Here is a 24,901-nt window from a genome sequence, read left to right on the forward strand (position 1 = left end):
GGGGTGGAATTCCTCCAGCATTTACTGTATGTTTTTAAACCTTTGAAGTCCTGTCAACTACCCTTGTCACACTCCCTGGCTGGGGAAAAGAGAGTACAAAGTTTCCTGTAGCTGAAAGGTGCTGAAGGGTGGGTAGCAATGACTCATCAGCTAAATTCTCGACCTGGTATCAATACACCTCATCAGTAGTCTGACGTTACCCAAAAGATCACAAGTATCCCATTACCACAGATGTGTGAAAGCAAGTACAAGTACGATCACTGGAGAAAGTCCCCTATTACTTTATGGGGCTATGTTTCTCTTGGTGTGTTTAGAGAGCAGTGTTTGTGGTATGTTTCACCTAAGCAGGCTACAGCCCCCAAATTTCAAAGTTCAGATTTATCTTCAGTCCATAAACGACATCACAACAAACCTGAAATTAATTTTCCTGATGGGCAGGCACAATTTCTACTTATTGACAATGCCATATTAAGGTAGTGCAGGGCAGGTAGCCCTGCAAGTTTAAAGGGGCCCTAAACTGTGCTGGCTGGCATGAACGCAGTGAGGGGAAAGTGTGACGGCAGTACCCCACCCTAAGAAAGAGTTTCTGACACAGACCCTGTATGTCCATTTTGGTATGTTTGAAATAGTCTTAATTATTGTTAACAAATGATGCTAGCTTTCTCAGATCACTATATATCCAGTGATTACCAGTGGTGTATCAAGTGGACTTAGCACCTATGGAAAGCACTGAAATTTCTTCTCTTCCCTCTTTCCCCCCTCCCCCCCCACATCCCTGTGAAAACTTACTTACACATTTTGCACTTGCATTGAAATTACACTTTGTGTCGCCCTTTCCCTCTCCTCCCCTCCCCCGTTAAAACTTACTTACACATTTTGTTAAAATAAATACTTACGGGAACTGTGGTGGCAGCTGGCAGCTGGCTCAATGCGGGATAAATGGCCATCTTCATTACCCATAACCCCTCATTCAGTTGAAACCTCTCTTCATTTTGCTGCCGCTGGCAGAGCGCTTCCAGCTGCGTGGGGGATTATGGGTAGCAAATTGAGCCATCACTGTGAGCTGCCAGGGTGGCCACAGGGCAGCACTCCAGTGAACTCTGGCAATACTACACCCCTGCTGCTGCATCGGGAATTAGATGGGGGGGTGGGGGATCGGGCAGACAGCCAGGGCTAAAAGCAAGGCAGTCGGGCAAGATGAGGACAGTGGCACCCCCCCCCTTAAGGTTAGTGATTTTTAGCCCATTGTCCCCTTTAATTAGGCTATTGTGCAGTGGCTATAAGGTACAACACACCCTTAGTCTGTGGAACGTTAACAACATTTAAGGTTAACGATTTTAGCAAATTATCACCTTTAATCGGAGTTATTAACACAGATTATCAGTGTGGTATTTCATAGCCACTTCACAAAGTTGAAAACAAAAATGTTTCTCATAATTCATAGTACATAAACACGGGAGCCCTTGAAAATCTGAGGCCCATACATTTGTTACTTTCACCTCTTTGTCAATCCGGCCCGGCTTATCGGTAGTTCAGATTCAACAAGCAACTAGAAAGGCAAGTCGTGTGTTCGCCTTTATTACAAAAGGATTCGAGTACAAGAGTAGAGACACTTGGATCCCAGTATATTGGCCCTTTGTGAGAATGCGTCTCGGATATTGTCAGATGACCAAAGGAAAGACATCCTTGTGATCAAGGGATAGAAGGTTCACCAGCTTGAATCCTGGGATAGAAGGTTCACCAGCTTGAATCCTGGGATAGTGGATATATCCACAAGGAGAGCTATCAATCCTTACAATGTGGGAATAAAAAATTGTGCTACCACATTCCACAATAATTGTAGAAATACTGGAACAAAAATTCTGATTTAACTCAGTGCATCAGAGTAATTATTTATACAGGGTGTGCTTCTATTATAATGTGTATGGTAATAAGTCATAAGGGTTTGTTTTTACTGTAGGGGAGGGCTTTTACAATGTTTGTCATGATGGAGTACTTTGTGCAATGTCTGTACTTGTACCCTCTTTCACATATTGGTCATAATGGGCCACTTTTGATATCTTGAATGTGAAGGTAGGCTTGCCAACCAAAGGGAGGCAGTCAGAGCAGAATTCACAATGTGGAAGCTTTTGTGTTATTGCTTTGGTGCATTGGCTGCACATGATGTTATCAAGTCTCAGACTCTGCATAAGATTATGGGCTATTAAGGCAATTATTTGCATCTGTGTAGGTGTGGCAAGGACTTGTGTGGAGATTTGTGAACGGCCTCTGTTTTAACTGCAGTTTTGACAGGAATTGCATAAACACGTGTTAAACACAGATAAAAATGGTAATTCAATTTAGTTCTTTCATTATCATAATTATTTATATGCTAGCCATAGTGTGGCATGAAGAGATGGAATCTCTATATCGCTCTCTATGTTGCAAATCAGAAGACATTACAATACTAATTCTGCCACTGTATTGTCAGGATTGAGATAGCAGCCTCCTTATTGTATTGAACGTGAGGGCATGAAGTTTCTGTGCAATGATGTCTGTGGCATCAGTTTTCAATGTCATACACGCCATATTAAAATTGATAGTTACAAGCTCAAGTTTATTATCATCTTGTAAAACCTGGCAAAACAGTGGCTCTCTAGACCTTAGTACACACAATACATAAAGATCACAAGTAATAAAAATACATATACAGTTATAAAAAAACCTGACATCCGGCACCCATGGGGATTGGTAGATGCTGGATAAGTGAGTTTTCTGCTTGCTTGAGGTTGAGTGTTGCACGATGGGCGAACTAACTGTGAAACATGCTAATTTTAAACATTCATATTTTTTACCTACCGGTATTTATTTTCCACTATTATTTTGCCAGTTGCTTGAGGCTGCCACTTACTTGAATTGCGGATAACAGGGGTTTTACTGTTCAAGTATATAAATGTTTGGGATGATTTACATGGTTCATCAATCTCACAGACTGCAAGAAGAAGCTATTTCATTGCATATGTATAATCATTCCAGGGGTAGCAGTGCAGATAGGATGAGATAACAGTGCATCCTCTAACCCTTTGGAATATCAGAAGGTTTCATCGTGCACAAATACCATGTAATGTGCTGCTGGAAGATTGTGGACTGTTAATGTCAAAAGTTTTGATCAATTGGAATGGGTCACATGTGAAATAATTTCACAGGATCGAATGTGGATCTTGGCTGAGAAATGAATTTGCAGAGACAATGAGAGAGAAATGACCATTGAAATTTGCACTGGAGAAATTAAATATGTGGAATCAGTTAACTTGGAAAATTTCTAAATTATTAGGCAGAGCCAGCTTTATTTATGGAAGAGAAATTCTGTTGGAGAAATCTTAAAGTCGATTTTTCAAATGACAAGGATGTAAAAAGTTAGGAGCGGAGACGTTATGTGCTTCCACATATAGGTCGGAACAGGAAGTTAAGGAAATAGAGAAGACCTTAATGTGTCCACAGTTAGAATATCGTACAGTTTTGGTCTCCAACCCCAAATAAGTCCCAATGATATTGTGGTTGAGGAGGCAAGGTCATTAGGTATATTTAAGATTGAGGTAGATAGATGATTAGGAAAGGAATCCAGGATTATGGGAAGAAGATCGGAGAATGGAGTGAAAAGGATAGTAAATTAGTAGTGATGGAATGGCAGGGCAGACCTGATGGGCTAAATAGCCTAATTCCAACCCTCATGTCTTATGGTCTTGTATGTGAGTAGTTCGATACATCTAATTGGTGTAATTTGCTTGAAAACTACAAATGGCTTTGGATAGAAGTAAAACACGAAAGTCTGCAGACTTCGTGGTTGAAGTAAAAACACAATCCTGGAGAAACTCAGCAGGTCAAACAATGTGCTTTATATAACCAAGATAAAAATACATAACCAATGTCTTGGGCTTGAGCCCTTCATCAAGGTGTGGCAGAATGTGAGCAGGTGCCCGAACGGCGTAAGAGTAGATTGGAGCTCCTGAGGATGAGTGGCCAGGGCCCAGGCTGGAGTTTGTGGCCAAGGCGTAGGGAGCTCCAGTAGGCAGGTGGAGGGGCCCAAGCTAAATTTTGTAGCCAAGGTGTTGGCAGCTTCAATGAACAGGCCACCAGGGCCTAGGCTAGAGACAGCAGCCAAGGCATCGGGAGTCCCTGAGGGCGCGGCCAGGGTCAAGGGTTTTGGTTGGCTGTCAATCTCTCCATCACTATAGTTTCAACTGCATCATTACTGAGTTTGTGGAGGCCTAATTAATATAGATTAAAGGTATAATTATCAACAATTCCATTATCATTTTATGTCACCCATCATAGTATAAAACCAACAATACCATCACTTGTTTAACAATTTCTAGCTTGCAAGGTGCAAGCATTGGAACAGATGGATCCTTCATCCTGAGGGTCAGATACATTGCAGTGTGGTGATGAGATCATGGAGGAGAAGAATAAATGATTTTTTTTAAATTACTTCAAACATATATAAAAATCAAACAGCAGTGGATGTCTGAGAAGAGATTCCCCAAAAATCCAGCAGGGTAGTTCATTGTCAGGGGTTCTTCCTGGAAGTCGAACTGTGCCCAAATTAGCAACGTAGCATGTAGCCAGTTAACAAAGCCAGAGTATATGACCATCATTATAAGCAGTTATATAGTTAACCCGCATAACCTTTTATAATACTGGCAATCTGAGAACTTGTTTGGACTTTAAGTGTTTTCGTGACTGCAAGGATAAAGGTTTCATTGTCAATAGTATTACCAAGGCAGAATTCAATTGTGGACTTGAGAACAGTACCTGCCTTTTTCTTCTAAAATAAAGACACTGTTTAATGAATGACAGATGCAAATGACGAAGCAAACAATCCAAAGCCCACAGACTTTTCACAAATATTAGAGTAGAATTATTTAAAATCAGTGCTTAAGCTAACTTTTCTGGAGCGCTCGTATTCTGTAACGGCAGTAATCAAAATAAAATCATCTATTATGCCCTCCATAATATTTGGGACAGACACTTTTTCTTGATTTGACCGTGTTCCACAATGTTAAATTTGAAATCATAAAATTCACATATAATTAAAGTGCACATTCCAGATTTTATTCAAGGTTATTTTGGTTTGGCCGTGTAGAAATTATAGCACATTTTAAACCTAGTCCACTCATTTCGGTTCACCATAATATTTGGCTTCCAAGGTATTTGTGATTACTCAAATATGGTTAATTGCTCCATTGCTCAAGTATATGAAAGCTAGGCTTCATTCTCAGCTTTTGATCACCTTTGACATCTGGAGTTGCTATTTAATAACATGAGGACCAGAGTTGTGCCATTGAAAGTCAAAGAAGCCACGATGAGGCTGAAAACAATAAGTCAGTAAGAGACATCACCCAAACATTAGGATTACCAAAACCATCAGAATGGGGAGCTTCATTAAGAAAAAAGGCTGTACAGGTGTGTTCAGTAATCGCAGAGCGGCCGGTCTTCCAAGGAAGACTTCCATTGCTAATGACAGAGGTCGTCTCATCGTAACGAAACAAAATCCCCAAGTCCGACTGATCAGAACCACTCTTCAAGAGGCAGGTGTGGATATGTCAATGACTACTGTCCGCAGAAGACTCCCCTGATTGCAGTTTGCTAACAAGAGCCTGCAGAATTCTGGAACATATGAGACCAAGATTAACCCTGCATCAGAACGATGGCAAGAGCAAAGTGTGGCAGCGTAAAGGAACTGTCCAAGTATACCACCTTTGCCTCTTGCAGTGTAGCTTCTGATCTTGACATGATATTTCTTCATTATGATGAGAATTCTTCTGTGATCAGCAGTGGAGGTCTTCCTTGTGTACCCGGCCCTTTGTGAGCTCACCAGTACGTTTTCTTCTTAATGATATTTCAATGTTGATTTTGTTAATCCTAAGGTTTGGGTGATGTCTCTTAGTGTTTTATTCTTGTTTTTCAGCCTCCTAATGGCTCCTTTGACTTTCACTGGCACAACTCGGCTCCTCGTATTGAGAAATGTCATCAATAGACTCCAAAGGTGATCAAAAACTTAGAAGCAATCCTAGTTCTCTGCGCCAATGAAGCATTGAAACGTACCCGAGTACTCACAAACACTTGTAAAGCCAAATGTCCCAAACATTATGGTGCCTTAAAATGGGGTGGGGGGAAAGACTATGTATAAAAAGTGTTGTAATTTCTATATGGTCAAACTCCTCGAGTAAAATCTGGAAAGTGCACTTTAATTACATGTGAATTGTTTGATTACAAATGTAAAACTAGGGAGTGCAGGAAAAAGTGTCTTTATGGAGGGCACTGTAAAAACATTGTAGAAGTTTGTGCTTAAAAAAAGGAGACCATTCGTCCAATCATAACTTGTGTCAACATTACATTTATGAATTTAGAGGCATTCATCTAATTATTTTAATGTTTTACCCTATTTCATACATCAGTAGTATTGGGGCAATCCTTATCCACTGCGCAATTCTCTCTGATTGCATGAGAAGGCCCTGAATTATAAAATAGAACTGCTGTCTTCTTGGGATAATTAACAATGAGTAACAAAAGTCAATGAGCCTCACACTCCTGAGGAAGACTTCTACAACGTTGATTATCTTTGGCACACAGACAGCCCTGTGATACACAATCAGTGGAATAGTTGATCTGCTATGAAAATATTTGACATTAAGGAAGTCAACCCCATTAGTCATTCACAATAAATATTTAGCCAGTTATGATGCATAATATTGGGTATCATTACAATAAACATTAGAATTATTTGTTATTTATACATTGGAAATAGTGGCGGCGGAGTCGATTGTATTATTTAAGAAAAGGTTGGACAGGTCTATGGATGAGAAGAAGATGGAGGGTTATGGGCATTGTGCAGGGAGGTGGGACTAGAAAGGGGCGTTTGGTTCGGTGCGGACTAGAAGGGCCTAATGGCCTGTTTCCGTGCTGTAATTGTTATGTTATGTTAAAAAAATTAAATGCAAAAAAATGAAAAGGTCTTGCGGTGTTCGTTGGACATTGAGAAAACTGTGCTAAATTAGGTCAGTAATAACAAAATTTAGACGAGAGCAGAATTAGGCCATTCAGCCCATCAAATCTGTTCCACCATTAAAATCATGGCTGATGTATTTTTTCCCCTTTAACCCTATTCTCCTGCCTTCTCCCCATCACCTTAGATGCACTCACTAATCAAGAATCTACTTACCTCTGCTTTAAATATACCCAATGGCTTGGCCTCCACAGCTGCCTGTGGCAACAAATTCCACAGATTCATTACCCTCCGGCTGAAGAAATTTCTCATCTCTGCTTGTACTTTGTTCTGAGGCTCTCCTCGCTATTGCTTGAGTTTCCAACCATTGGAAACATCTTCCACTCTGCCTAGCCCTTTCAATATTCATGATGTTTCAATGAGGTCCCCCTCATCCTTCTAAACTTCAGTAAGTACAGGGCCAGAGCCATCAAATACTCCTCATAGCTAAACTTTCTCATCCTGGGGATCGTTCTTGTAAACCTCCACTGGACCATCTCCAATGCCAGCACATCCTTCCTTAGATATGGGCCCAAAACTGCTTGCAGTACTTTAAATGTGGTCGGACTTGTAAAGCCTCAACATCTTTGCTTTTGCCTTCCTTACCACCAACTCCATTGCATGATAACCTTCAGGCAATCCTGAACTGAGATTCCTAAGACCCTTTGGAACTCTGATTCCCAAATTCTCTCCCCATTTAGGAAATTGTCAACTTCCTTATGCCTTTTACCAAAGTACATGTCCAAACATGTTCCTACACTATATTTTAACTGCCATTTCTTTGCCCATTCTCCCTAGCATCCAGGTCTCTTTTCAGGCTCCCTGCTTCCTCAACATTAGGCACCCCTCCACTTATCATCTAATCCACCACAAACCTGGCCGCAAAGCCAAAAATTCTGTCATCTAAATCATTTGAATGCAACTTGAAAAGTAGTGGACCCAACACCGACCCTTTTGAAAAGCAGTGACCTCAGCACTATGATGACTTATTAATTCTCCAACAATGGTTCAAGACCCACCTCCCCTTAAGGCTTCCATTACCATGAATTAATTACAACAAAATAACTCATGATTAATGTGTACTTACAAGGAAAATGTCATCATGGGTGTTATGTTCTTACGCCAGTGTAAGCTGGTAGGGGCCACTGATTTGTTCCATTTTAGAGCACCTTTTCATGTTTGCCTCCAGTTCAAGCCCATTGCCATGTGGATACGGTATGAGCAATGTCACACACATTGGCACAGGAGACTTGGTGTTGAGCAGCACAGTGGACTTGTTGGTCCTACTAAGTAAACCTTCTCTAAAGGTATATTCTGAACACTCGCCATATTCTATGCTCTCATCGACAGAAGTATGGCTTTCGGAACGAATGTATTAGCCTCTCTTCATCTCAATAGGAGATAGTTCAGTGAAGAAATGCTTTATCTTTTCTTTAAGGGAAGATTTTTAGAGAAGTTTTATAAAGTATAGATTTATAAAACTATTATCTGGCACCTAAAGGGATCATGGATGCAGCATATGCAAATTTTCCGGGTAACTGAGACACACCGTTATAATGCCTAACTAATACCTGTACACCTGCATTGAATACACAGTTTAAAAGACAAAAGAGAAAATGTAAAGTAATTTGGAAAAAAAATCAGTATTGTGGATTTAATTATGTAACGTTCACTTTAATCAGGTAACATACAAAATTAAAATTCGAAGCCTGTGCCGCTGAAATAGCGTTGTGCTAGCCGCTACACTAACCGTGCCACCTTTCATAATTAATCTGCCCTCCCTCAATTTTACAGATAAATCCCTACTAATATACGTAATACGAATAAAGATAAAAGATGCTTACTCTGCAGGGATAGGGAGAGTCGCGCCAGAAGCTTGTATTCAAGCCTTTATTTAAATTTTTGTTTATTCCTATTTATTTTAAAATGTATTGATTTAGTTATTTCTTTGATATTTTCGCTGACATTTTTGGGTTTACAGTTGATTGGATTCCAGATAATGAGAATTCAAAATATAAGAATTTACACCTCAAGGACTAAGTATTATTGAAGTCTTTGCATGGAGCAATTCAGATGTGGTAATCCATCTTCAAAAATTATTTCCTAAAATAACTTGAAGCTCGTGGAGATGTAAATCATTTCAGCAAAAATTCTGCTTATTCCATTTCTTAAATCATAAGATTTCCTTTAAACAAGATATTTTGATGGCCTTGAGCTTCTCGTGCATGACAGATTCTAACGTTTGTTAAATTTCAGCCCTATTCAGCAAAGTGCTGGTAGAAATTGAACTTGTTTAACTATTCTGCACTTCAGAATAAAAGATAGAGTGTGCTTCAGTGATAAACCCTTTTGATTCCAAGCGAGAAATTGTGGGGCTCAGTCTTGCTCCAAACCCTTGAATGCAATTCTAAGCGGACACTCCAGTGCAGGGCTGCTGCACTGTTGAAGACTGTCTTTCTGATGCACTGTTAAACTGAGATCCTGTCTACTCTCTGTGGTCATAAAATGTTCAACTGCATCAATATGCAGAACAACTGAGGAATTCTGCTTGAAGTCAAAATACACAGCAAATGCTGAAGGAAATTAGCTGGTCTAGCAGCATCCATCGGAGGTAAAGATATATTGCCAACATTTCGGGCCTGAGCCCTTCTTCAAGGTGTAATTAAAAAGCAGGCAGCCAGCTGATCAGACACTGGGAAAGAAAGGGGGAAGGAAGAAAGTGGAGGAGTCCAGACCAACAAACAAAAGGTGTTAATTGGATATGATAAAAGGAAAGGAGAGAATTGATTTTGGCTCTGTGAAAGGAGACAGAGGGAAAAGGGGAGAAAGAGAGAAACAAAACTAGGGGAAAGGAGACAGGTAACAAAGATCTCTACCTTCGATGGACATTGTGAGACAGGCTGAGTTCCTCTTGCATCTACTGTGTGTTTTTACTTCAGACACAGTGTCTGCAGACTTCTGTGTTTCACTCCATTCCGTTTGAAGTTCCAGTAGCAACATCACCAAACCATTATCTGGCCACTAGAACATACAGCAGTAAATGTCTCCTGCATTTCCTACATTGTAACAGAGGTTGTGCTTTAAAAAAAAGTACTGAATCAAATACAAGTGCTTTGAGTATCTAAATGTGGTGACAGGCCCACAATAAAGGTATTTTCTGCATCACTAACTCTGAAGATGGTTTACTCAACAAACTTCTGTCAACAGCAATTCATGCTCAATCTGTCTGAACAGAAAACTGGATTTTTCCTAGTTTTCAGATATTGTTCAGACAGAAATGTGATTACTGACAAAACGCAGCATTCAATCAGTTGATTATGGCCACAGTCATCGTGGCAGGGGAATGAGTCTGTGGGAAATTGTCTCGGGCTGTTCAGACTGCAAGATCACTCATGATCAGTACTTCACTTTGCTGCTTTCTATTGCAAAGCACCACATGTGCATGCCCACTCTGGTGATACTCAGCTATGCAAAATTACTCCACAGAGTTTACTAACCTGCTGATGCCCATCATTCAATACTCTGCCAAACAAATTGGAATAGGCAACAAACATGGCCCTAAATTGGATCCCAAGTGAATTATTAGGAGTTACAGAGGGATGGGGAAATGTGGGCAGGGAATAGGAAAGGAGAGATAGCCACGAAAGACAATCCTCTGTTCTGCTCAGAACAGAATCTGTGGATTCAACCAGTCCCAAACAAATGTGGATTGTGTAATGTTGAATAGAATCCCAACTAAAATAATCAGCGAAGCAGTATAGAAAGGGGTGGGGTAACAGGGTGAGAGTCAAATTCTCTGCAATTCAAAGCAAAGAGCTGCCGATTTCTGTCGAAATCGATTGCACAAATTGGGATTGTACTCGCTGGAGTTTAGAAGATTGAGAGGGGATCTCATAGAGACCTATAAAATTCTGGCAGGACTGGACAGAATGGATGCAGATGGGATGTTTCCAAGGATGGGAAAATCCAGAACCCGGGGCCATGGTTTGAGGATAATAGGCAAACCATTTAGGACCGAGATGAGGAGGAATTTCTTGACCCAGAGGGTGGTGAATCTGTGGAATTCATTGCCTCAGAGGGCAGTAGAGGCAGGTTCATTAAATATATTTAAGAGGGAATTAGATCTATTTCTTCAGTATAAGGGTATTAAAGGTTACGGAGAGAAGGCGGGGACGGGGTACTGAACTTTAAGATCAGCCATGATCTCGTTGAATGGCGGATCAGGCTCGAAGGGTCGAATGACCTACTCCTGCTCCTATCTTCTATATTTCTATGAAACGCTATATTTTCAACACTGTGCAAAGCAATTGGGAAGTGCCCCATAAAAAAATAATATTCTGAAGGCCTGTGTTTTCAGTGTAAAGGACTGTGCACTGATGCTGAGAAAAATGTTCCCACCATTTTTGGAGAGAAGGCATAAGGAAGTTGACAATTTCCTAAATGGGGAGAGAAATTGGGAATCAGAGTTCCAAAGGGTCTTAGGAGTCTCAGTGCAGGATTGCCTGAAGGTTATCATGCAATGAAGCTGTTCTGGCTTATAGGATCACGAGGGCCTGGGGAATTGTATTTACTCCATTTTGAGAGTTAAGGTTCTCACTATCAAAAAGTCACCGAGGACTGAGCTACAAAAGAGAACCCCCCCCCCCCTCCTTAATATGACGTTATCTGTCAATGCAGTCAGCACAGTAGAAATTATTACTGAGGGAAAGTCAGAAGAGTAGAGACAGCTGTCCCTGAGGGCTCTTGTAATGAGAGCTGGTAGAACTGGTCACAATGACGAGACCAAACATGCAATGCAGCAGATCCACGCACACATCTAATTTTCACAACGTGACCTGACCTGTGATCTTATTCCCTTCAGTGCCTTGAGCTCTCCAGAAGGATCTCTTCCATTTCCATGTATGTATCAAATTACAATGATTGGGAAAAATCTTTCTACTCGACTTGCAGGTGGCATTTTTTGGCACAGGGATGCAGATGTATTCGTCATGCTATTAGTGGGGTTAACATTTTGCCAAATGCCTTGTTTCCATATGTGTGGTCCATGTGGAAAGAAGTGTGTGATACAAGGCTTTTGGCAAAATGTTAACCCCATTATTATATCTATCTGTCTGCTGTCTGTCATCTCTTTACCAAACTCCAGTTTTGGGGACCTTTCTACAGGAAAGATGTAAATAAGATTGAACGGTGCAGAAAAGATTTACTGGTGTATTGCCAGGACTTCCGGAATTGAGTGACAGGGAAAGGTTAAACAGGTTAGAAGAATGACGGGAGGTATACAAAATTATGACGCACAGTAAATGCAAGTAGGCTTTTCCACTGACATGGGGACAAAGCAGGGGACGTGGGTTCCAGGTGAAAGGGGAAAAGTTTAGGGGGAATATTAGGACGAACTTCTTCACACTGAGTGGTGGGAGTGTGGAATGAGCTGACAACTGAAGTGATTAATGCAGGCTCAATTTTTAAATTTAAGAAAAAAAATTGAACAGGTACATTGATGGGAGGGGTATGGACAGGGTGCAGGTCAGTGGGTCCAGGCAGGTTGATCGTTCTATAATGTTCTATGATTCTCCATGATAAGCTAAAGCATTGGTGCTGCATTAACCACACTCTCTCTCTCTCTCTCTCTCTCTCTCTCTCTCTCTCTCTCTCTCTCTCTCTCTCTCTCACCACAGAACGTTACATGACAGAAAACAAGTCCTTCAGCCCCTTCTAGTCTGTGCCAAACTATTAACCTGCCTATTCCCACTGACCTGCACCAGGTCCGTAGCCCTCCATACCCCTCCCATCAATGTATCTGTTCATTTTTTTCTTAAATGTTAAAACTGAGCCCACATTCACCACCTCAGTTGGCAGCTAATTCCACAGTCACAGTACTCTCTGTGTGAAGAAGTTTCACCCTAATATTTCCCCTAAACTTTCCCCTTTCACCTGGAACCCATGTGATCTGGTTTGTATCTCACCTAACCTCAGTGGAAAAAGTCTACTTGCGTGTAGTCCGTCTAAACACCTCATAATTTTGAATACATCTCCCCATTCTTCTGCACTCCAGAGAAAAAGTCCGATCCTGTTTTCACTGTAACTCAATTCCTGAAGTCTTTCTCTGCATTCTTTCAATCTTATTGATAAGTTTTTTTATAGAAAGGCAAGTAAAACTGGAATGTAATAAAGAGATCACAAACAGAACTTATTGGAGGCAATGTAAAGAGCTCCAGTGTATGGCTCATGTTTATTCTGTGGGTAAGAGGATACGTGCTGTGCGACTGAGAAGAGTCCCTGTACATTTAATGAAATGAAGGTTCCCCAAGATAAAATAGCATCCACGATTCACATATTCAGCAGAATAAGTGGCTCACTGTCAAGTACCTTTACTATATTCTGTGAAATAAAGGCCACTCATTGTATGAGGAGGTAACAGCTGCTTGTTGCCAAACTTCTCATTTTCCAGCAGGAATTAATCAGAAACGACTCTTGTTTAGCATAATATAGGATACATTACCATTATTTTCTGAATGGTGAATATTCAGCAGAATAAAAAGACTGTACATTATTCCAAAAGTCACTACCGACTAAATCCCTGTTTATTTTAGAATGATTCTCATCTGGTTATAGAAAGGATTATTTTAAGCAGGCTTATCTGATGGAAAAAGAGCCGGCGGAGAGATTAAAATAGCCTGGGAGGATTCCTATGCATTCCCTTTCACAGCACTCCATTTTTAGTTAGAGCATGAAGAACCACCACTTCTTTTTCACAATCACAGATTGTTTCTAATGAAAGAGTCATGGCCCAACTATTGGTTTAGTGCTTTGATTGGACAGTAAAGTCTTTGTGGGGGACGGGTAGATTGAACGTTAATTATTCAATGGGAACCAAGAGGCATAGCCGTGCACAGTTAGGACAATATTTTTTTCTTTGGGTATGATTGGGAATGCAAGCAGAAATTTGGCCAAAAATGCGATTGTCTAGGCCCCTTGCATCCATAAATCTGTCCATATGACTTTTGAATGTTGTTCCTGTGCTCCCCTTCTACTGTTCTCTCTGGCAGCTTATTCCAGATCTGGACCACTCTCTGAGTGGGGGAAAAAAAAATCCCACTCCAAAATCTTTCCCTTCTCACTTTAAACCTATGCCTTCAAATTCTAGAAATACGTAATCTGGGAAAGAGACTGAACATTCACTTTATCCTTGGCTCTCATAATTTTGTCAGCCTCTATAATATCACCCGCAGCTTCCATTGCCTTGAAATAAAGACCCAGCCTATCCAACCACTCCCCATAACCCACCCCCTCCAGACTCGGCCACGTAAACTTTATTACTCGTAATTCAAGATGCCCTTACCACGTGGACCAACTTCCTGTGAGGAACCTTATGGAATGCCTGTTAAAAATCCAAATGCATTGTATTCTCTAGTTTCATCTTATCTATTTCACTAGCAATATTCACAAAAAAACCTAACAAATTTTGGAAAAAAAATAATTTTCCTTTCCTAAATCTATACCTGGTCTGCTGTATAGTATCATTTTTTTTTTCCAAGTGTTCTATCATTACCATCTTGTATGTTTTGTGATTAGTTTCTGTTTGACTTTTATATATTCCTGATTCAATTCCTGCCTTCTTTAAAGATGAATAAATCCCATTTTTAATCTTAGTTGATATTCTTGCTTTATTTGTAGAACTTTACACTCTCCACCTAGGAATACCAGGTGCTGTATGTTTCTGTGAGAGGCGCTGGACAAAGTGGCGACTCTCTGTCTCCCTTTCAGTGGAAAAAAAGTTAAAAGATTTCATCAATGTTACATTCTAAATGTAGTATTATGTGACAATAATTGAACCTTTACATTTACCTCTTATCTATCACTCACTATAGAAGAGAAATTATAAATGTGCATTTCATAAAATGTGCAAATATTTGCAGTCCAGGTTCATGATTGGGTTAAATATATGACAGTGAGAATTGCTTGGAGGTGGAACTGCTGTTGTCCTGAAGCAAAGAAATTTTAGTATCCAGGTGTTTCTTTGGATTGTAAAAACAGAAACTTGAGTTGTTTCTCCAGTAGTAGATTACGTTGAGTGAAATCCAAACATCTGCAGATGCTGTGATTGGAGTTAAAAATACACCGGAATGCTGGAGGAACTCCGTCGGACTCACAGTGTCTAGAGGAGGTAAAGATATATTCCTGATGTTTCGAGCCTGAGCCCTTCAAAGTGTAAGCAAAAAATGGGAAGGTGTCAGAATAAAGACTGGAGATTGGCAGGGGGTGGAGTCCAGGCCAACAGAAGGTGTTAATTGGATATGATAAAGAGGAGAGGTGAGAGGCTCTGTGAAAGGAGGCAGAGAGAAAAGGAGAGAGAGAGCTGGAGGAAAGGAGGCAGGGAGGGACAGAAAGAGAACAAAGTCAACAAGGATCTCCTGCCATTCCTCAAGGTAATAAATCTCTACCTAAATTCTGCTTGAGAGTTTAACAATACCTTATCATTCATTGGAGGTCTTCATAATAATACACAATTTTGAAAGAGGGCAATTGGCACACAATATCTTTAAATCACAGTGATCCTATGTAATTGCTTTTAACACTGCTCACAGTGAAATTCCATTATTGTTCATTTCAGGTGCCGTGTGCAAGAGCTTTGTACACCTATGGAGGCCAGAAACCAGGAGACCTGAGCTTCAAAAAGGGTGATATTGTCCTCCTACGTCGGCAAGTGGATGAGAATTGGTATTATGGAGAAATCAATGGAGTGTGTGGAATCTTCCCTCTCAATTTTGTTCAAGTAATCCATCATTTACCTCAGCCGCCACCCCTCTGCAAAGCTCTTTACGACTTTACCCTCAAAGAGAGAGAGAAGGAAGTCAACAAGGATCTCCTGCCATTCCTCAAGGTAAGAAACTGCAACCTGAATTCTACATATTTAAGATCTTGACACTTACCAGTACAGAGATTTACTAGGATGTTGCCCAACCTTCAGGAACTGAGTTACAGGGAATGGTTAAACAGGTTTTTCCTGGAGCGTAAAAGAATGAGGGGAGATTTGATAGGGGTATTTAAAATTATGATGAGCATAGACGGAGTAAATATAAGTAGGCTTTTTTGATTGATGTTAGGTGAGATACAAACCAGAGGAGGTGGGTTAAGGGTGAGAGGGGAAAAGTTTAGGGGGAACATGAGGGAGAACTTCTTCACCTACAGAGTGGTGGGAATGTGGAATGGGCAGTCAGCTGAAGTGGTGAATGCAGGCTCAGTTTTAATATCTAAAAAGAACTTGGGTACATGGATGGGAGGACTATGGACTGGGTGCAGGTCAGTGGGATTAGGCTACAAAATGGTTCAACACAGACTAGAAGGTCAAAAGGACTCTGTTTCTGTGCTGTCATGTTCTATGCTTCAACAATTATCTTATATGATTGCGTGTCTTCATAATAATACACAATTTTGAAAGAGGACCTGTAGAGCTCGTCGTAAGAATTCAAGACTTGTTGATCCAAACCAAGGCTTTTATTAGCAAAAGACAGGAGCTCTTCACAGGTGGCCGACCAGTCCAGAATGATCCGACCTGGCTAGGGACACAACCCTTTAAGGCCCAGACAGTAGGTGTGGCTAAGCTCTCAGCCAATCGCTGTAAGCACAGTCTAGATACTGTAACTATATACACTATATACATTGGTGATAGATCTGTACTATCACAGGACCGTTTGCACACAATATCTCTAAATCCGAAAATGTGAGTAAAACTGGCCTTTGATAATATTGCATAAAAGCTATTGTGAAATCATCCAGCCCATTTTATATCCTGCCTGAGTTTTGTTTATACTCATTCACCTGATGTGAACTTATTGTCATCGTCCATCTTTACTTGCTTTTGAATTAAAATGTTTGCATTTTTGATGTAACTGAATGTGTCAGATAGGGTAAGGATTTTCTTGAACCAGTTGTGCTTTTTTGACAACTTTTTTTAAAAAAAAAAGAACAAAGCATGAAATTCAGCTTCCTTGAACAATGCGTCTTTCCCATCTGCTATGGATTATTTTCCTCCATGTCTCTGTGTCAGGTGAAGGAGTCATCAAATGCATTTATACTCGTAACAGAGTTAATGATCAATGTTGCATCCACACTAAGAGGCCAAATAGACGCTGACCAACTGTGAGTGTAACAAAGTCACAAACATTTTTTTCAGAATGACATTTTAAAAGTGATCCGGAGAGTGGATGAGAATTGGGCTGAGGGTAAACTAGGAGAAAAAGTCGGAATATTCCCCATTTCATTTGTGGAGGTAAGTGTTACCAGCAAAGGAATCTTTTATGAATCATTTGTTGATGCAGAGTGATTATGTCAGGAATGTGAATTTCACTGAAAATGCAAAAGACTGATGGAAATTGAATGTTAAAGTAAAATATAGGAAGAAGATGCTTAAGTCATATTAGGTTTCATTATCACATTCATAATTTTCACTTTGGAAAGTTATTTGTGGCCCTGCTCAGTTTTGGTTTCCCAAAGAATGGATGCTAATATTTATCAAACTTGATTAGCTCAGTCTCTTTTCAAGTTGAATATTCTGATCACACAGAGCACTTTGAAGAACACGTTTTAATTCAGGTGGAATGACTCATCAGTTCGATCTTACAAATCTAACCTGCACTCAACATTAGTATCCTGTTGCAACTCCAGTCATCCATAATCTTAAATTCAATTAAATCTTACAACTTTTAGCTGTCTGACCTACAGTCGCAAACTTTACTCGTCATCATGAAGTTGCAGCATAGAGAGGCCATATTAATACATCTTTGTGACTAAGATGAGTTATTTTCATTTTGTTGATTTTTCTTTTTATCGGGCATTCAATTTTCCATACCCATGTAAGGCAATCTTCAACTATGATAGTAAAGGGAAGTAATGGTTTAGATATATTCTGCTAAATGGCTTCAGTGTTATAATACATAATTAGGTCTGGCTTTCAAAGGCTGATTGGAATCAAGCAAATTCAGCAACAATTGCCTTTGATTCAGAGAGATTGAATAAGAAAAATGTGACAACCTTGTTGGTTACAGTACTCCCTGACTTGCAACCTATACGACTTGGCATCCATTCGCACATACGAACAAATATTTTTTAAAAAAGAACAAAGAAAAAATCTATATGGTTTATGTTGTATTTGACAACCTGTAACCAGGGTACAGAGCATGTAAGAGCCAAAATGTGCGTACTTACTTTGTTAGTCGGCGTCCCAGGGTCCATTGGTTGGGCACGACAATCTTGGTTCATGTACATACGCGCAAGTCTTCGGTTAGTGCATGCACAGTATTGGAATTCAGATGGTGCATATGCAAGAGTTAAGGGCTTGAATTCAATATTTATCAGAGGACTTTCACTCCATGACAGACAGAAGCAAAGTCCAGATGCTTTTAACAGAAATCTGGTTAAGCAATAGAAAGAGCTTCTCCAAATCAATGCACAGGGTCTCTCGGTGGTCTGGTTTCTCAGTTTCACTGGCAAAAGTTAGGTGCTGTCAAAATATTCAATGTAAAGAGTGAGATGTAACCATTACCAAAATGATCCCAAATTCTACTTGCAGTTAGTTAGAAATGAAAAGGATCTGACGATGATTGTGTATAAATGCAAGTAAGGTACTTGAACAAAGGTTACTTTGCATCTCAGCCAAGCTGTTCAATCCAAGACACCAGTGCTGAACCAGGGATGAGGACTCAACAAAATTAACATGAACAGCAATAATAATGAAGAAAACCACTGCATTAAAGAGTGATTTATATTTTTTTTAAAATCCTCTGTACAAGAAGGTTTCTACTTGGGCATCCTGGTGCACAAATATTAAAGATGCTTGACTGCAATTCTCCAAAAGTTTTTAGCACGAACCAATTTTTCAGAAAATTGCGCTAGTAAATCATTTAAGAATAATGATCATCAGACTCCAGGAAATATTGGATCAATTCTAGAGACCATAATTAAGGGCAGAGTGACTAAACACTTCCAACACCCTCAGTGCATCAAAGAGATTGTGAGGAATTGTATTGGATAGGTGTAATGGAAGATTTAAACCGTGTTTCTTACTTTTGCAGCCTTTGCTTCTGCAAGGCCGAGAACCTGCTTGTTTTTTTAGAATCAGCAGACATAAGCTAAATTCCACCGAGAGGCCAGAGATGCAGTTCTCTGACGAAAGGACAACTGTGTACGAAGAACATTTAATCTTCCTGCTTGTTTTGGTCACAGACTGTCAGAGGCCCAGCCTTGATGCAAAATAAAACATTGTATTCAAAGTGATAAGCTGAAAATTACCTTATTCGATAGAAGCCTAGGCATGCTAGCTTGCTCGCTTATCTTTCTTACTGTGCTGGGAATAGGTGCTTGGGTAAGCAGTTTTTTGGGTAATATAAGCCATGGTCCCGCTGCTGAAGTTGGAGACTCTCCGAGAGGTGGCAACATCTCTCAGCAAGAAGAAGAACTTCTCGAGTCCAGCCAATGTCCCGGTCAGGGAAGGTGGAGAAGCTGCTACCGGTGCCCCAACGACCTACAAGTGTGCAGTCGTTGCCTCGCCTCGCCAGTTGGGACCAGTCCAGGCATTGATAAGTATAATTGGGAAGGGCTTGCATATTGTAGTTTGAAATCAGCTTTAGATTTAGTAATAAAGATTTGTATAAACAGGAGTGCTCTCGACGTGTGTGTCTATTTTCTTTCAGTAGCTCAAACACTGTGACCAATCTAAAATGAACAAAGTGAGAGGTACAAGTTTACCCAGGACAATAGGTCATGCATATGCAACCAAACTGTATTTTACAAAGAGATGACTTAAGTGGCCTAAGAATGTGGACTTTGGGAAAAACATTTCATTACCGGGTATGTCCTTTACAAAAGATGGTTATCCGAAGTTGAACATTGTAAAATTGAAGGAAATTTATTGAAACTTGGCTGAGTGTGAAGGAAGGAGAGCGAGAATAATATGCAGCTACTCAAATGGACAAACTGTGCCTATAAGTAAGGAATCAGTTTTGTGGTTATATTTAATAATCAGTCAAAAGTGGAATAGAAAGTCACATGTTAAGGTTGTCTCTGATGGAAGGTAGACAGCATTGTAAACAGTAGACAAGGAATATTATAAAAATAGATTTAATGAATAGGTTAAATCATAGGGTTGATTTCAATGTTGGCAAACAGGAGAACATCATCATCCCTGTGTGAAACCCAAAGGTCTGCAGATGTGGTGATTGCAGTAAAAACACAGAAATGCTGGAGGAACTCGGTATGTTTCACAGCCCCCATAGGAGTTGAGAACATACTGTATAACTGATGTTTCAGGCCTGAGCCTTATTTCAAGGTATCTCTTTTCCTTAATGATTTTGAATACAAGGTAGAACTGGGCAATGAAGGGTTGGGAAACAATGGAGGTTGGATGCCATGGAGGGGAGATGACCAGAAGTGATGAGTTCAGAGATAATGTGTGAGACGGTGGTTTGGTGGGCTCCTGTTGAAGGGGTAAGTTAGAGAAGGTGTCTGAGAGTTGTTGTCTGGCTTTGGCCAGATAGAGGTCAGTGTGCCATATCACAGCAGCATTGAGGTTGGGATTAGTGGAAAGAGAGTGGAGGGTAAGGCATTGGGGGGGGGGTGGGGGAGGAATTAGAATAAGGTGAGTGGTGATTTCAAGACCATTGACGTCTCAGTGGTAATTGTCTCAGAGCAGGCAGAAGGAAAAAATGAGGTGTCCAGGAGGAGAAAGAAGGGCTCAGGTCCAAAACTTTGGTTATGTATCTTCACTTCCTATGGACACTGCAAGACAGGCTGAGTTCCTCCAGCACTTCTGTGTTTTCACATCATCATCTTCAAAACCAGCCTCAATGAAGAACTAGATCAATGGTTCTCAACCTTTTTCTTTCTACTCACATTCACTTTAAGTATTCCCTGTGCCATCAGTGCTCTGTGATAGTAATGGATTGTATATGGGTGGAAAAAGATTTGAAAACCACTGTTTTAATCAAACCTAATTGACTAGTTATGTGCCCATGGTTTCATAACTCCAAAGGAAATGGGCCAAAGGCTACCTTTCTCAAGCAAAATATTTCAATACCAATTGGGTCTTGAGCAGTGATTCTCAACCTTCCCTTCCCACTAACATACCACCTTAAGCAATCCCTTACTAATCACAGAGCACTTATGGCATAGGGATTGCTTAAGGTGGTATGTGAGTGGAAAGACAATGGTTTGAGAACCACTGAACTATAGGAACTCAGTCTGTTTGTGTCCATAAATCACTAAAGTCATGGATGATCAACAAGTTGTTGTAATACCTCCTTTATATCCAGAACTGTATATATTAAGGTTGTGAATTCATGATCTAGCAATAGTTAGATCACATCTGTAATACTGAGAACCAAGATGAACAACAAAAACTTGGGTCAAAAGTCTTGACTGGGAAAGAGAATGATTCCTTAACTCCAAGGATTAAATGAATAAGTACGAGTTCATAAATGAATGCTGTTTTCCCTGAAGTTCAGAAGATTAACAGTCTCTAATCTTGCAGAGAACAAATTATCTGAACAGAGGGAAACTATTTTTGTTTATTGAAGAGTTGAGCACTGGAGGGCACAGTCCAAGTATTGAAATTTGGGAAGGGGAGGCCATGGGACCAGACACCTGTATTCATATATCAGAAAACCTCTCCTGGAGCCAACATGCTGAGGCAACTGTGAAGAGGGCACATTATCCTCTCTCCTTTCCAAGAGGTCTGAAGGGATTTGGCATATTGTCCAATACTCTATCAAATCTCTACAGGTGCACTGTGGAAAGTATAATGACTGCTTGGATCATAGCCTGGTTTGGCCATTCGAGTGCACAGGAACGCAGAATGCGGCATGAAAGTAGCTAATATTCCAAGTCCATCACGGGCTCCAACTTTCCCGACCGTCAACATAAAATGATGCCATCACCCTGGTCAAAAGCTCTGCTTGCTGCTACCTTTGGGAAGAAGATGCAGGTGCCTGAAGTCTCCAACCTCTAGGTTTACCTCTAGGTATTTGGCTCATATAGCTCAGTGGTTAGAGCACTGGTCTTGTAAACCAGGGATTGTGAGTTTGTTCATCACTGGAGCCTCATTTCTGTGAGGGGTGCTGGACAAAGTGGCAACTCTCTGCCTTCCTTATGGTAGACAAAGTTAAAGCATTTCATGTATGTTACTACAGTGCCAGTTGATGAAGTAGACAAAGGCGATGCGGTCAAACAATATTCATGGCTTTTATTAGCAGAAACTTCTGGTACAATAATGAAAGACAATGAGTGCCCACACAGTTATACCCAAGGGGAGTGTCTTTTAACGGTAGAGATGATGTTAGTACAGCAAGGTTTGCCAGAGGGGAGACCGGCAGCTTAGCAGAGATTCACCGCAGTTACGTTCTAAATGAGGTATTGCGTGACAATAATGGAACCTTTCAATGACTTTGAGGCTCTTGCTACCTGAAACTTAAACTACTCCTCAACTACCATAAAGATCTGCCTGTGTTATTGAAATGGCAATTTTTATTTTCTTGCACTAACTGTAACTGTAAATATTTACAATATTTATCTATCTATATTGTATAGTATTATCTCTTTCCATTCTGGGATAATTCAATAAATACAATTGCAGTTCGGAAACTTTACATACCAGTTTGGCTGTAGTAAGTAAGTTCAGTGCATGTGCATATTGTACTTGTATACATTACTGGGAAAGGGATATAATTATCATCCATTTTTGCAGGGCTGCCATTAGACAAGGTAAAGTGTCGGAACATGTCACCTTAAACCTAGATAATAGTTTTTAAGATAAATATTGTGCAAGCTTTGCCTGCCTTGAATGGTCCAGGCCCCTGCAGTTAGGAAATGGTTTTCTATGCAAAGAGAGTTCATTTGCATAATTGGCAATTGATGCAAGGTTGGGTGTTAATTTTATAACTGAGATTGAAAGGTTTTTGTTAACCAAATGCATGATTTAATGTGAAGCAAAGGTCTGTGTTTACAATTGGATCATACCATCTATAATTACATTGAAGGTCAAACGGGCTTAGGACTTTAAAATGGGATGAAAAAGCAGAGAGCAGTGAAAATATAACTTCTAAAAAGTAAAAATAAGTAAAATAATAAGATTATTAGCTGGGCAGCACAGTTGGCTTAGTTATTAGTGCAATGCTGTTACAGAGCCAGTGACCGAGTTTTGAATCCATCGCTGTCTGTAAGAAGCTTGTACGTTCTTCCTGTGTCTGTGTGGGTTTCCTCCAGGTGCTCCAGTTTCCTCCTACTATTTAAAACATGACGGTCAATTGGGTGTAATTCGGCAGTACAGGTTTGTGAGCTGAAAGGGCCTGTTACTGCGTTGTACACCTAAATTTAAATGTATTGAAAGATGCCACTTTCATTTTACCGATTGTGCTGTAAGTGTGTGGACCATGACTCATGGAGGCTCCATCTGCTGTCTTCTCTAGATGAACTCAACAGCAAAACAGTTACTGGCAACAAGAAAACCTGATGTGAAAAGTGTTAAATGTCAGAGCAGCGGAACATCTGCTAATTCCAATACAACTGTCAGACACACAGAGGCCAGCAGGACGGGTCCCAAGGAGAATCGCTGCCACGCAAGTGCTATAAATATGCTCAATAGGATCTCCCACCTGCCCCCATCCCAGCAGCCACTGCAGATTAGTTCACCTGTTCTGATTAGCTCGAGCAACCCAGCAGTCGTGGCACAGATTGCAGAAAGGAGGACCCCATGCAATCCAATCAGCCAGGTACCACTTCTGTTTTAACTTGCTGTTCTTGGTGCCCAAATCAAGATGGTGCTTTGATCAAAGCTTAACCTGCTTAATTTTCCCCCAGGCATGTATTAAAGCTCAGGTCTTTATTTCATGTGAGTTGACCATGAAACCCATATCAGCTTGTCAATAAGCAATGTATTGAATGTGGAAGTTGGATCTGCTAAATTCCAAGTTGTATTTTCACAGTTTAATTGTAGACTGCGGCAATCAATAAGTTTAATTAATTTGTAATTCAGCAATATCCAGTGCCAAAGGAATGGTTTACAATGACCTCCAGCCTACCACATAGTTATGAAGCACATCATGGGTGTGCTAACTGGGCTTAGCAGTAGTCACATGACCTGGTTGGACATTGGTGCTTTCCCACTGCACATGTCTTCATGGAGACTGGAAAGGGTGCTAAAAGAAATCACAAAGATGTTACCATGACAGGAGGGCTTGAGTTGTAAGGAGGGGCTGGAGAGGCTAGAACTTTTTTTTGGCGCGTAAGAGGCTGAGACATACAGTATGTATGTATAAAATCATGAGGGAGAGATACGATGAATAATTCAAGTTTATTATCACTTGATTGTACAACCTGACAAAACAGTACCTCTCCGGACCATGGTACATACAGAAAAACACACAATACCCTGTGCACAACAATCACTTAAACAATCAAAACAAACATATTGCTAGCTGGATGACTGAATCCGGAGTGGAATCCTGGAGCTACGTTTCTGTAGTTACTAGTTAGAACCAGAGTGCAGCTGCCCTTCATTTTCATATGCTTCAGATGCAGCCGCAGGCAAACCAGTTTATTTTCCAGGGATTGTATATTTGCAAGTAAAATCATCAGGAGCCTGGGCCTGAATTAATTCACATCGAGTCCCACACCAATGCCAGCACGCTGTTTCCTTGCCCACCATTTCCATGAGTTTCCATTGGAGGATTCAGCTTGGTGTTAGGGCTCACTACCTTAATTAGGTTATATTCACACAGAACCTTCATGGTCTGGTCCTAGAGGTAGACCTAGAGGTTTTGGTGTTCCTTACATTTAGTGTTTTCCAGTCATAGACAAGACAAACAGAACAAGAGATTGCAGCCAGTG

The 24,901-nt window shown here is 40.5% G+C and overlaps 1 protein-coding gene across 3 annotated transcripts in view; it reads left to right on the forward strand.

Moving 5' to 3' along the window:
- Positions 1 to 24,901, forward strand: part of LOC138743207 (E3 ubiquitin-protein ligase SH3RF1-like) — a 58,203-nt gene that overhangs the window by 14,541 nt on the left and 18,761 nt on the right. For all 3 annotated transcript variants that reach the window (XM_069898163.1, XM_069898164.1, XM_069898165.1), the window contains exons 3-5: positions 15,636 to 15,905; positions 17,199 to 17,294; positions 23,482 to 23,784. In XM_069898163.1, the coding sequence (XP_069754264.1) occupies positions 15,636 to 15,905; positions 17,199 to 17,294; positions 23,482 to 23,784 (669 nt within the window). The remainder of the gene's footprint in view (positions 1 to 15,635; positions 15,906 to 17,198; positions 17,295 to 23,481; positions 23,785 to 24,901) is intronic.

This window comes from Narcine bancroftii, chromosome 9 (assembly GCF_036971445.1).
Source record: "Narcine bancroftii isolate sNarBan1 chromosome 9, sNarBan1.hap1, whole genome shotgun sequence".
Classification (NCBI taxonomy): domain Eukaryota; kingdom Metazoa; phylum Chordata; class Chondrichthyes; order Torpediniformes; family Narcinidae; genus Narcine; species Narcine bancroftii.